This window comes from Hylaeus anthracinus, unplaced genomic scaffold, assembly GCF_026225885.1.
Source record: "Hylaeus anthracinus isolate JK02 unplaced genomic scaffold, UHH_iyHylAnth1.0_haploid 11982, whole genome shotgun sequence".
Classification (NCBI taxonomy): domain Eukaryota; kingdom Metazoa; phylum Arthropoda; class Insecta; order Hymenoptera; family Colletidae; genus Hylaeus; species Hylaeus anthracinus.
Window position 1 is genome coordinate 8,544,638 of NW_026534330.1, and position 14,480 is coordinate 8,559,117.

Consider the following 14,480-nt stretch of genomic DNA (forward strand, 5'->3'; position numbering starts at 1 on the left):
TAATTCATTCTTCTTTTTTCAGAAATCTATTTCTGTCTCTTTATTTACTTTTCAGTTTCGAATTTGTGCAAAGAAATTTGAATTGCTGAACGATCAAATTACTTTCTTTCTGCGTGCACAGTTAAAAGACCAATGATTCTTCTAAATCACAGTTTCGTTTGATAAGATTTATCCTGGTTAACAGAAGGAAGTTTGACAAGACGAGATTCGTGTTTAAAGGCAAAGAAATATAGAGACGGTCTGTTTAAGATACTCTGTGGCACACTGATTTTTATACTCATCGCCTCCTGTCTCCTTGTTCTTTGGAAGCAGAGATCAAAATGGAAGCGTCTCTGCGGTACCTCGTAAGTGATATTGCATCAGCCCCTAACTGAAACACATGGGCCGAGGTAACCCGAGGGAATTTTATTTACGCCGCCAGTACCTTCAAGTTGGTTTCGCACTTACACGTCCCGCGTAATAAATTTCCATTTTAAATCGACTCTTAATTTCCGGTATCTCTGTACTGCGAGCACTTTATATTAGTGAAAAGAAAAGCTCGTATAGAATCAGATTCGATTACAATCTCTGCAAAAGATTATTTTGCTGATGGTTAAGATTGTCGATTATATGAACTAATGACTACTATTATTTTGAGCTTATAGCTTATAGCTACTTGTATAGGTATTTCTATAACATATTTGAACTTCTTTGGGAATACTCAATGAATCCGTTAGATTCTAAGACAATATAAAATGGTGTCAAACGGAAAAAAAGAGGAAAGCAATTTTTAATTGTTATACATATGTAAAAAAAATATTCTTGCTATAATCAAAATTCTCTTTCTACATATGTATTAAAGAAAAGAAACTTATATACTACAATTCATAGTATACATAATATCATGAGTGAGTTGATGTACCTTTCTTGACGAAAATAAATGATTCAAACAACCTATAATTAACTATAATTCGAACGTCTCAATTATTGGATCAATACTGTACGAACAAAGTGCCCTCAACTCTAAAAACACATTCTCCAAGAAATTACAAAATCAAATTATCACCATACTAAATACCTATTATAACTACGTCTAACTTGGATATCAATTGTTTTTTCATTCGACTTCCGACAAATCTAGAACCTTAATGAACCATTACCAAACTCGTCGTAACCGATCCGTATCGACTCAACAATTTCACGTCTCAATAAGTGTCAAATCGCCCCATAAACTTGCCTCAGTTTCATAACGAAGTATCGGTTTCAAACAGCGAGTACGCCGAGGGGTATTAAAACGGCTCTCACTCCGCATCAGCACCTGGCACTTCGCTTAACTGTGTAAACAGATCCGTTCCCCGCCTCAACCGTAACAAGGAATCGTTTACTTCCCGAATTTCCAACCGACAGCGAACATTACGCTCCGCCTGTGGAAAGTAATGACCAACTCACGGATGAAACGCGACCTCCGTCCGGCGCATCATGACGCGTCATCGCCAAGACGGCGGTGCATCAGCGATGCGACCTATTACGGCGCGAGCAAATTGCTTCCCGTCGTAAAATCCGTCCGAGTGATTGATTAGCATGAAGTTAGTCTAACTGGTTGACTCGCGGCTTCTTCCATCCATGGGGAGAGACCAACCGTTTCTCCCTTTCTCTCTTCCACCAGAGTCAACGCGCTCGAAAGCAGCGTTCGCCGCGTTTTCCCATAACGGTCACCCCGGCCACGTATCGACATTATCGATGCCAATCATCTGTATTAGCCGTGTCGCCTATGGCTGCGCCGCGTCTGCCAAATTAGAATCGGTCTTTACCCAACCCGATCTATCATTAACTCCTCGCGTCGTGCGTAGGTGGAATTGCACGCGTCTCAGGCAACAATATTTCGCGGTGTGACAGCTGTTACCTTCCCCATATCCCGCGTCCATCACAGTTCGACCCGTCCGCGATCGTCCCGTAACGAGACACGTTTCCGCGTTAACAAATAACGCGTTCTGTTTATGATCTCGTTAGAAAGTGCGCGGCTCGCCGCGAAAGTTGGCCGGCCGACGAATGCTGGATGGATGATAACCATTAACTCACCTTGCCGGTGGTAGCCGACTTGTAGAGAGGTCCCATGATGACATGATCGGTGGGGCAACCGTCCGAGTCAATTAAGACTATCTCGCTAGAGTCCACGCCGTCCATGGCTACCAGCTCTCGCACGAAGATCTCGTAGGGACTGTTCGGGTCGAGGATCTCGAACTTGAGCGCCAACGGATCCCCGACTTCGGCCGACGGGATCGCGTCGCTTCCACTGCGGTCGGTGATCTTCATGGCGACGTTGGGCGAGTCGACGATCACTTCCTCCGACAAGGCGGGAGTTATGTCACCGTGCACGCCGAGATCGACTTCGTTCGACACTGTTTTGTTTGTCAGATCGTATTGGCAGGCGACGGCCAGCCCGAGATCGGAACTGGTGACGATCGTGTCGTGGTGTTGGATCACGACGTCGTTCAGGTAACGACCCAGACCCTGTTGTCTGATGTTGCACTCCAAATCGTCGTAGGCCATGCGGAGCTCAAATTCCAAGGCACCTTTCACGTCCTGTACACACGAGTTGGGCGAACCCTTCACGTATACCTTGCCGTAGAAGAGCTTGCTGGTTTGGATCCTCGTAACCATGTCACCGGCGCGACAGTCGATGGTGACGTTGTAACAGGAGCTCAGCTCGTAGGTTGAGCCCTCTGGCACGTCGAGATACGGTTCCTGAAATCAGCAAAATTAGTATTTTATAGATAGGATAAATATATTTAGAAAAAAAAAAAAAAAATATACATGTCAAATTGAGTAACCTCCTCCTTTTCGAAGTCTGTTAAAAATCAATTTCGAACGGATGACTTGCATGCACGATTCATTTTTAAATCATTCTTTTACTCTTTAAGTAATCATTTCAGGTATATTTATTGACATTGAGGCCTATCCATGGGATAAATGCTGAGAATATAAGATATGAATTGTATTGACAAATTTTGTCGGTATTTGACAAATTTAGACGTGAACGACTTAGCCACTGATGTCTATGAGTTAACTAATATCATGTTTATTAGTCTACAACATTCCTGACGATAGTATTTAAAATGTTAAAGTGTTAAATGTCTTTTTTAATCGTTCTCCTGGGGTCGATGTTACGGACGAGTTTATTGAATTAGAAATGTTTTTAATTCGAACAGAGCAAAGGCTGGAAAGTAAATGTAAACTTTTAGGTTTTAAAAGCAATTTTAATTTTTCAATCCAATTTCTGGCGAGAGTATGTAAATTGACTTGGGACTAAGTCGAGGTCGGATTTTGGCCGCAATGAAAGCAAAACCATAGTTTCCGTTGGAAGTAACGCCAGTTTTAAATGGCACTATTAAAAACTTGATGAGAAACGGTTTAGATTTGTGTAATATTGCATTTTGCAGTGTTTTTCTTTCAACTATCTTCATTCGTAGCAATGAAAATGTTTTCTTTATTCTGCTTTTAAAGATACAGTAAAAATATATAGTTCAAAGTTATTTAAAGTTCAAATAATTAAAAATTAAATTCTCACTACTTTTTCTTTTTTCGTATTAGATAATCTTCATGTTTCAATTTAATTTTATATTTTCGTGTACTTCTACAGGACTATAATAAATAACTGGGCAGACAATATATTGTAGCTGACAAATGATTAAATATTATTTTCGCGTTGATCCTGCGTAAACATTAAATCGATAGGCTATTCTGTTTTGTATTCATATTATCATAAAACAATTATTCGAAATTATATTCCACGGAGTAAACTGGCGCTCGGGAGATTGGAATTTTGATAGATGATGTTGAAACTCGATAACCCTTCTCGATAATGATACTTGCAAATAATGAAACAGGAAATACGAATACTATTCCGATCTTATATTTCTGTAAGATTAAACTAAACATCTACGACCTTTTAATTAATTCTAAGGGACGTTATTGCATCGTTTATTAAAAATGCATATTTCCATGAATCATACACATATAAATGAGCAAGTTAAAAATATTAAATCAACTCGAAGAAGCTATTATCAATAATATTTTACCAAGAAATTCACGCATGGAAGTCTCTCGTTTCGATTAGAGAGGATAGACAATAGGAAGAGGATTCCGAGTTTCGTTCCAATTTCTCCTATCTGTAGGGGAGGTCTTTCGAAGATGGCGGCTAGGTTGAAGAGGAACGTGGCAGGAATCGTGACGAGCACGAACCGTTAAAAGTACAAGTGATTCAGTTCGATGTAAAACGCCAGCAGAAATAGAGCGAACCGATTCCTCAACAGGTTGGCGAGAAGAAAAGTCTTTGTCTTGACTTTCTCTGGTATGAGGCACCGTTCTCTCGTATGCACGAGTTGAAGAGCCACCCACAGGCTCGATGGGGTAAGCATCTGCGATGGAAACTCGATTTTCTACGAATGCGCTCTCGGCGAATTGTTCGACCCGGTTTGCACGTGTGCGATGTAATCAGGTTTACAGAAAATCCCCGTTGACCCTTTCAAGAGTACGTGGCAGAGGGGAACGTGTGAAATGTGTGGTCTACGATTTCTAAGCGAATTCTACGGTCAGGATTGACGTTAAATTGTTTTACTTTTGTGTGCCGGATAGATTAAAGCAAGTTATCTGCGCGACGACGTTCAACGTCAAAAACAGTTTCCAGCATTCCCACGGAATAATTTCGATTAATGTTTTATCGAACATTTTTTGTCGAATAAAATAGTCGGTTATTTGAGTTTTGTGTGCTTCTGGTATTTAATGGTTTTAGTTTGAATAGCATTCTTTGTATGACTTAATTTTAGATTTAATTTATATTTTTCTGTTTGGATCATTCATTCGATTCAGGATTTTTGAGTCTTCTTTGAAGTAAATTAATTTTGGGTTAAATGATCACAGCTTAAACAGGAAGTTGTTGAATATTTGAAAAAGACAAAATGTTTTAATTTTTAACGATGAATTTTCTACAATTGCTACTGAAATTTTCTACATGTTAAATTAACATAAAACTATCTGAAATATTAAGAAAGCAGCTTTTTCTAATGGATAACTTTTTATTAAAGGACTAGAAGTCATCTACATATAGAAAAAATAATGACTCGAATCGTCGAGAAAAAGTTAAAAAATGATCTAACACAAAAAAATATACAGAGTGCTTTCAAACGTTCAAAAAATTACCTATTGCTTAACGTTGTTACGTTACTAATTGAACTTGTTCTAGAATTTTTTGTTACCTTTCTTGTAACCTTGAGTATATCTCGAGTTCCACCATAAATTCTTTAAAGTACAGCGCAACTCGTAGGGTTTCTTTATAAAAGTTCAACGAAACAAAAGTAAGAGGAAAATGTGGAATGTAATATTGTTCTTCTCGAGACACCTCTTTATGTTTTATCGAAATTATTAACTCAGAAGGAAAATGCATTTGATAAGAGAAGGCTCAAATGTTTGATAAATGATTGTTAAAATTTGATTTAACGGATATGTTCTCGTACTTATAAAAATAATTTAATAACAACTTTTCATGTTTCTAGAATCTCACTGGCTGTGACAACCGATATTAAAATTGTGTCCTACATGGAAAAATTTTGCAGTGCTCTCGTCGAATAAGAAAATATTAAATATAGATAAAAAAAATTTGTTGGTTCGTTTCTAGCGTATATTTAGGCAACGTCTGATAAGTTAAATAGTATTTAAAATAACATTAGAAAACATGGAATTAGTGGAACGTCTCTAAGAATTTAGATCTAAATTACAATGAACCTTCTTTTCTTACCTGAATGTCGGAGAGGGTGGCTCTGGAGTGATGACTGAGACGGCAGACCATGTCGCCAGTGTCACCATAATCGTACGAATGGCAACGGAACGGAGAATTAAGACAAAGCTCGCGGCACTCCTCAGCAGTTCCAACATCTTGGTAGACAGAATCTACGGTCTTGAGAATGCGACCTGCAAGTTTCTTGAATTCGCAGAGCTTGACTGGCTCGTCCACGCAATGATTCTCCAGATAATCGAAGCCTTTAGCTGATTGGAAAGCGTTGGAACCCGCGACAGTTAGACGGTCCATGTCCGAAAGCTCGCACTGCTTTGTCGCGTTCGCATAGTTGGCGGATCTGAAACAAAAATGAAACGGTTGAAGGATTGTTTTATAAACGGAATCGTAGAAATATCAAAAAGAGTAGTGTGGTAAATATTATTTATTTGTTTAAGAACGCTAGCAAAATTGTTTAGTATCAAACTCAGTTTACATATATAATTTATTCTATTAAATTAAAAACAAGTGTCGCATTATGTCAAAATTGTCAGTAAATGTTTGACAGGTCTAAGAAATACTAACTTTAAAATCTTCACTAATTAATGTGTCATTTATTATAATTTCGTATTAATCTGTATATGTACCACTTTTACCCTTATTGTTAACCCCCAAAACGCGAAATGAAGTCTCAGTCAACTTAACGCGACTGCTCTTATAGCCAGAACAATACATCACCCCAATTATTCATACACGCGAACGAGTGGAAGAATTTCGTTCTTTTGCAGTACATTGTTGCAATATGAAAGTACATTAAAATACTTTGATAAATGCGACGGGTAAGCATCCTCGGCTAAACACAGCAGTGGTCCGCACGAAGGACCACAAAGGCGGCTTTGTCGACGATGCGGCCGACAATTGTTCGAAAGCAATTCCCTCGAAAACAAAGGTTCGCTTGAAAGAATTCCGTTCGTGTATCCAACACGCGAAAATAATTTTGAAAAATATTGTTTTACTTAATACAACCACCCGATACGTCGCGTATCGCTTCGCTTCTGTTAATATTCGTTTAAAATCAAAATGGTCGACGCGCTGAAAAATCGAGTGCCCTCGATCGCGTAACGATACACCCGCGGAGACTCGGAACGTTGAGTTTATTTTTTTTTTTTTTTCAGAAACGAACGTGCAAAAATTTTACAATCACGCTACGTAAACACTGCGCGTGAACCTGTCGATGGCTGGTCGTCGCAATAACTTAATGGCTACGGGTGGATGTATTTTTAAATTGACGCTCGAATAGCAACGCTACATGGAACCATCCAGCAAATTGACCAATTGCGTCGCGTTCGATGTCCCTCGATTATTAAACTATTACGGCAAAAATTATTGGTGGAGCTGTAGTAAATTGTTTGGCAATCTCAAGCGATAAAGTTTCGGTGTTTATCTTTGTTTATTTAGAAACGATAAAGTTTATAGTCATGTTTAAGTGAACGATTTAAGTTGTTTATGGGAGATAATTCTCGTGTAGATGTAATTGAAAAAAATACGTGCACACATATAAGTTTTTTGCAGTATTAAATTAAATTTAATGGGATCTTTAATGCGTACATATGTATATGTCTATGTATATTATTATCTGGTAGCATGGTCCTCTTCACGTGAATTAATAGTTGAAAATTATAGACGGATGTCAATTAAAGTATGTTTAAAAATATACATACGCACCAGAAACAATATTTTAAATTAATAGAGGCTTATTAGTAGAGAAATAATCTAATAAAAAGATTTAGAAAGTTACTCCTCTACTCTAAATTTTGTCAGTTCAGTGAGTTTTCGACGTCGATTTCTGGGTCATTAGTTCATTCTCTAACGCCTAAAGTAATCGCACGAGCTTAGCGTGGAACGTTGCCGTAGTCCGTGATAAGTATGCGAAACACAAGGTGCAATTTGTGCCGCACTGATATTTGGCAAAGTAAAACATACAGCTCCGCGGAAATCCATTAACCAGCTCCCATTACAAATTCTGGCCCGGATTCGAGCAGGAGCCATTTCATCTTCCTTTATAGACCACCGGAACTTAATACATACGCTCATTGTTTCATCGAAATTCCCAGAACTGGCTTCGATATCAAGTGCACGAATAGTCAGACTTGCGATTAATGTTCTTTTTTTCTTTTTCTCTGCTCTTGCTCGTATCCAGGATAATTGAAAATATGTTGCACGTCATTTGGCAATCTCAACTTCTATTATATGAACGGCAATTGAGCCACTTGAGTTACTTTATTTGTTCGAACCTATTTGCTTCGTTTAAAATTGTAGCTGTTCTTAAAATAATTCCAGCATATAACTCATAATTGGAATAACTGCTTTATTGATAAAAATATGTCCGACATAATTTTAATCTTGGCAAGTTATATTATATAATTGTCAAGGAGCACGATCTGCTTCAGATGGAAATAAATACCTTCAATTTATGTGCAAATGTATATCAATGAAAATGGAATAAAAGTTCGTATTAAAATGAATAATTTAAAATTTATTTTGGTTGAAGAAGAGGGACGCATCACGGAGGACACATTACCACGTTCAGTGCTGATGTCACCCATGTGCGCACCTGCACCCCCAGTGCGTGTGTCACGCATGGGTGACATCCGTCTGTAATTACTATTACTATCAATTGGTTCAGCTCCCTGAGTATACGACTAATTTTACAAACGCAACGTATAAGCACCTTTACATTCAGATGCAAAACAACGTTCTGCCTCTTCGTAATATTGCGAATAAGTACACTCGGGCATTTAATTATTCCTGAAGGAAACCTGACGTGGGCTCTAACGTTGGATGAATGAATACTAAATTCGGAGGAAAAAGATTTACATATTAAACTGAGTTTCCTGTTACTAGCGAAAATGAAGAAACTGTACAAAAACCCAACGATATCAATGGCCAAATGGAAGATTAATTTCTTGCATTTAATTTTAACGCAATGAAGTGATAGAATGACTTTATAATTATGTAATATGGTTTGTCAATATTTTTGCAAGCATATTATCATTTCAATTATGGTATGCTAGAATTAATTGAAGAACAGACATTGTCTGACTTGTCGATAAATGATTACTAAAAAATAAAAAAATAATTCTGAAGTTTTGAAAAAAGTGCTCTAAAGTAGTTTAGTTTCTTATCGAGGAGTTTTAGATTAATTACGGAATGAGAGCACACTATAATTACGAATAATTCAATTATACTTCCCAAGCAGGAAATGCTAAGCTATGAAAAACGTATAACTCATTAAAGAAACGAAGTCAACAACTTTCTTGAGCAAAAATGACAATGAAAATTGTTAAAGAATCTAGAACCTCTTCTTTAAAAGTTTCCCTTTATACATTTCCGATTCTTATTTCATCTATCTGTACCTTATTCTCTTGCAATGCAAGAAAGACATGAAATAAATAAATGACTTCTTGTAATAAAGTTTCGACATAACATTGCACAAATCGACCATGCTGTAGAACGGATACCTGTACACAGGCGTCTTAGTGCTTTTTATTCTCGAGCACAGTCTGGCGCCGTAGGTAAAACTAATTACCGTTTAACGATAATAAACGTGGAAGCACTAATTTACTGACATTTACGAGCAAGTCACCCAAACAGGTCCCCTCCCTGTGTTTTTTCTCGCCTTCGTTAGCATCTGCATGCAAGGGATGTAATACCGGGTAGCTTGTCCGGAAATGGGAACGCTTCGTCGTTGTTTGCTTATTCCCATTTTGCTTTTTGTCACCAGCGGATGCAAACACATCAAACATCGCGATATTTCACGTGTTTGCTTGGATTCGCGAGATAATAGGAATATGGATAGAACATTCCTCGCAAAATCCATGAATCCGAATCGCCCGGAGAATGAGTAGTAATGATTTTTGTCTCGCTTTGAAGACGTAAGAACGCCGATTCGTTTCTTCGGTGTTCGAATTTCGGCAAACGTGTTTCTCGTTGCTGGATACTTGCTTTGTATCATCAGCTTTTTTTAATTATTGTTAGTGTTTTTGAAATTTCACTTCTAAATTTGTTGGATACCATTTTATATTATATTGTGAATTATATAATGCTTCGACTCCTAGGTATTAATTATATTCAGACTTATAATTATTAATTATATTAGGATAGAAGAAATGTTGTTATATAAAAATATTTCAATAATTAGGTAATTCAATTAATAGGAGCATTAAATTTCTTTTTAATACATGCAATTTTACATTAATTGCACGATATTCTGTTTCGCAGAAGAGTAGAGGAGGTAAATTATAACTTCGTTCTCGACATTTTTTCTTTTCGATAACATGAAATTACCTTCCTTTGAATGGTGCTAGTGAATTTAATTAAAACACGAGCCACGTTGTTTATTACGATCAATTTTCCTGATTGGCCACAAATTTTTTTTTAGGCGGTATAACAATTTTGAGGAAGGGACAGTGTGTCATAGCGGGTAAATATTTATCACGTACACACCTTTAGCATATCGCATGGCAAATGTTTGCATTCTACTTCATCTATATAAATGATTTGGCACAATTTTGTCTACTGGAAACTTGAACCAACATGCGGATGCACAATTTTGTTTTCCATTTCTCACTACACTGATTACTGTAGGAGTGCAACGGGATTCATAGTTGTCTTAAATTTATTTACTGACAAGTAAACAACAAACTTTCTAAAAGCACCTTATCTGCTACTAATATTTATGACATATACTGTGCCATGATATGATCAAATACTGTGTTATCATTGAATGTATTGGTTAAAATAATGCTAGTTTCTCCTAAGGAATTTTTTTAATACGACCATAATTGGTGTAGATATTAAATGTTAAATTAAATGTTAAATATTATTCTTAAGCCACGAAAGATATAAAACGCTGTATTATTTATTGAATAACCTACTCTATAAATCTTATGAGTGCTTCACGTTCAACACTAAAAAACATTTCCGTTATCTCGAGTTGCGTTACTAAGTCAACCCCTTTAATTCTGATACATCCTGTGCAAGAAAAGAACACACGAGGGAAGGGGAAGAGGTGAAAACTTCGATCAGGAGGACCCAGGTGCTGGACCGCTATCATTATCTAACCGAAGTTCCACCCGAACGTTAGAGTACCCAATCCTCCCCGTTCCACCCCTGGACATCGAAGCTTAGGACTTACGGTGAGCGGCAGGGTGCCAAATTTATTCCACGTCGCTCCATCGATTTTAAATTATATTGCCTTAGACCCGAATAATATTCATGGCTGGCGCGTTATGATTTCAATATTCTCGGGGTTTTCGTGGAGCGTAACCCGAGTCGAAAAATCATTGCGTCCTTATGCGGCCGGCCGCGATAAACGCCCCTATTGAGTCGAACGTATAATCGAATCGCCTCCGCAGTTTCCGCGATTATCGCGTACCCGCTTTTTATCGTATTTTTCAGCGACAGGGCCGCTATTAAATTTCGCGATCAGTGTCTTGGATCAAATAACTCCGCACGGACGCAGCTCGTGTTAAAGCGTCCATAAACTTTATAGGGTCGGTTATTTAGCAAATAATACAGCGTTTATCCGCTTTATAAAATTGCCCGGGTACATACTTAGTTTTAGCGGATAGCTGGTCTGAGACACAACAAACGAACGAGTTATGCTAATGACACGAGTTCTAAGTTCAGAAACTCGAGCTTCGAGTCGTTAACGAACCCGAAGGAGTTCGACAATTTATTTCAGGCAGATGCTCGCGCTGGTTTAAGTATGAATCGGGGTTTCAACGGATTCCTGAGAGCAGAAGGTGGGCGACGGTGATAAAAATTGCACCACTTTCGCGCGGATCTTGAGGATTAATTTCGTCTTATGATCGGACTTGATCGAGTCTAATAATATCGAGATGTTATGTCAAGAATAATGGCCAATTATTCATTGATATATATTACTAACTGTATTAATTATTAATTACCCTTCCTTTAAGAGGACGCCTAAGTAAGTTGAGGAGTCGCTCTTCCGATTTTGAATTTATGTTAAACAGATAAACCCATTTATTATAATAAATTGTATAAAACTGTATCAAATACTCCTGTCGATCTTTCCACACCGCGGTGTTTCGAACTAATACCGAGCCAAAAAAGAGAGCCTCGGATCAGGGTGGTTTGGGCGGAGTAAGACGAATCAGAGGGTGGTTGTAGGTCGAAGTAGGGAGTCGGGGAACGCCGAAGGCAACGACGGAAAAGAATTACAAGTGACTCGGCCCGCTGCATCCCGATGAATCTCATATTATTCGTCGCGACCGTGTTTCAATACGAACGGAATCGTGTTCGATGGTCGGGTGAGGTGGACTTGCATTAAATTTCCATCGGGTAAGAGGGAAACGGAGCGGAAAGGGGTAGAGGAAGAGTGCAAACCGACTAAGTCGAATAAATAAATGCGATTCAACGCGCGAACGTCTCAGAAAAACCGTTTCCTTTTTTTCTTTCTTTTTTCTTTTTTTCTTTTACAGCTCTCGTTTCTTGCGATTTCATGCATTAGAACGAGTATTCGCGGCGTAAATTTCAGCAGATTGCGAGGAGCACCATTTACGAGGAACACACAGTCCTCGCAGTTTTTCAAACGTAATTGAATTTCCCCTGTATTTAAACCAACTTTACCGTCACAACTTTTTCAAAGAAAATTTCATTCGAACCGCGACGCATCGGACGTAGTCCTTGTGCGCGCCCCCAAACGTAATCCCGTTAAAGAACGTGAATTGTGAAAGCGATGCAGGATGTGGCGTGGCTCGCGGTATACAAGCTGATTCCTATCCCGAAAACAGATTGAAACCGTGGAACAAATGTTTCCACTGTACAAGGATTTTTGTTTGGGAAATTGGCTCTGTGAAAGGTTTGCCGTGGGGCTCCAATACGAATATCAGTGCAATCCACATTTCTTTGGTGACCTTTGACAGGACACTTTGGTACTTCCAGGTGGATCACGAGAACTAGGAGAAATGTGAACAAAGTATTGAAGCAATTAATTGGTTTGGAAATTCGGTCTGGAATCCATAGTGCAGAATGCATGGTTACAAAATAGTCTTAAACGCAATTTGGAACGGAGAGTCTTAGAAGGGTAAGACTAGAATCTAGAGAACAGCGGCAACCAGGCTTATCGACTCTCACGCAATTCCTGATAGTTTAGTCTTCCTTCAATTAGTTCAACTTTCAGTTCGCACAGAGCCGATAGTTCCACAGCCGCCGTCTTAGTTCGCCGCCCCAACTGTGTACGGTAGTATTGGATTTCCAATAAATCTGCGACATGAAATTGTTCGATCGATCCCCTGAAAGCGGTAGCAATTAGTGAGGATGTCACTCGTCATAGTACTTGCAGAAGAAGCTCACCCGTGGCTAGTTGACATAAGAAATTTGATAGGAAGAATCAGAGTGAAAGGGTGAGGTAAGATTTAGGAATTTTAAAGTGGAGAAGAATGAGTCAGCCTTCATAGACGATAAATGACACAATGATTACAGGATTAAAAAATGTAGTGTCTAACACAGAGTAGATTCCGTGAGTGGTTCACTTAACCCTTTCAGACCTGAATTATTTTTGTTCTTCGTGCTAATGTAATTTAATTTTTAAAGTTAATTTGAACTAAAATTAGTATCGAAAAAAATTAAAAAAAATCTTAATGGTGTAGTTTTCGAAGATAACTGGTCCTTCTTCGTATGCACAATTAAGGACACTCGCCCTAAACGATAGTATCGGTAATTGTTTAATTTTGTATCCTCAATAGTGCCTGGTCTGAAAGGGTTAAAAAAGTACATAGGAATAGGAATTAAATTAGACCATGGGCATCTCAAGTCTCCAGCGAGTCAAAGCTACGAATCAACTTCGCGGTATAGACTGAGAATTGCACCGAGACAAAGCCCTAGTCAACCCTGCATCTACCCCACCCAAATGTTCGGACGAACGCGTTTAGAACCTCAGTCTCCCTCGACGGACCTACCCGAACGAACGAACCACACGGTATGTCCAGCAGAAGCTTCCCCAGGCGTGTCTCGATCAACAGGAAAATTTCGCGCGTGAACCTGCGGGAGCGATAAAACACGCGGACGCGGTTTCGTCGTCGATGTTGCGGGGCCGTGGGAGAGTTTGTCGCGAAATAACCGTGCAAGGTAAACCAGTAAAACTTAAATTGACCCACCAAACGTCGTAATGGTCAAACGAGGAAACAGTATCAAAACTGGCCTAACCAAGCCTGGCGGCGACTATGAATCCGATAACTGCAGGTCGCATGCAATCCGACATCAGGCATTTCCCGTCACGTACCTACTCCGTACCTTGCGTATGCGGCCATCCACGGCGAGAAATACTAATTTGCATTACTCTTTCGTATCCGGGTGGCCCCTTTTTGCCCTCGTGGCCCGACATTGGGGAATAATCCCCCGGATAAGCAACGATATTAACGATCGCAGCCGTAAAAACAGCGCCGTGCACCGCGCCGCTCTTTGTACGCTCGAAACTGGCTCGTACCAGGGACAATTTTTTCGAATCCTGGAACGAACTAATCAGTTCAGAATTGTTCGCACGGCGCCGTTTCGCTAGATATCCTTCGCATTATTCATAAGCGTGCATTAGGAGATGCGTTGCTGGAATGGCCAGTGTTTCCAGGACGGTGGAAATATTAAATCTGACGTTTTTTAGAGAAACGGAGGGTTACGCGATAGTAGCAGCGAAAGAGAAGCGTTT

The 14,480-nt window shown here is 39.1% G+C and overlaps 2 protein-coding genes across 5 annotated transcripts in view; one reads left to right on the plus strand and one right to left on the minus strand.

Moving 5' to 3' along the window:
- Positions 1 to 14,480, plus strand: part of LOC128885921 (autophagy-related protein 16-1) — a 645,660-nt gene that overhangs the window by 269,868 nt on the left and 361,312 nt on the right. The window lies entirely within an intron of this gene.
- LOC128885920 (uncharacterized) overlaps positions 1 to 14,480 on the minus strand; it is a 104,564-nt gene that overhangs the window by 11,884 nt on the left and 78,200 nt on the right. Inside the window, exons 3-4 of the mRNA XM_054140303.1 lie at positions 5,774 to 6,110; positions 2,059 to 2,724 (exon numbers count right to left, since the gene is read on the minus strand). Of these exons, the coding sequence (XP_053996278.1) occupies positions 2,059 to 2,724; positions 5,774 to 6,110 (1,003 nt within the window). The remainder of the gene's footprint in view (positions 1 to 2,058; positions 2,725 to 5,773; positions 6,111 to 14,480) is intronic.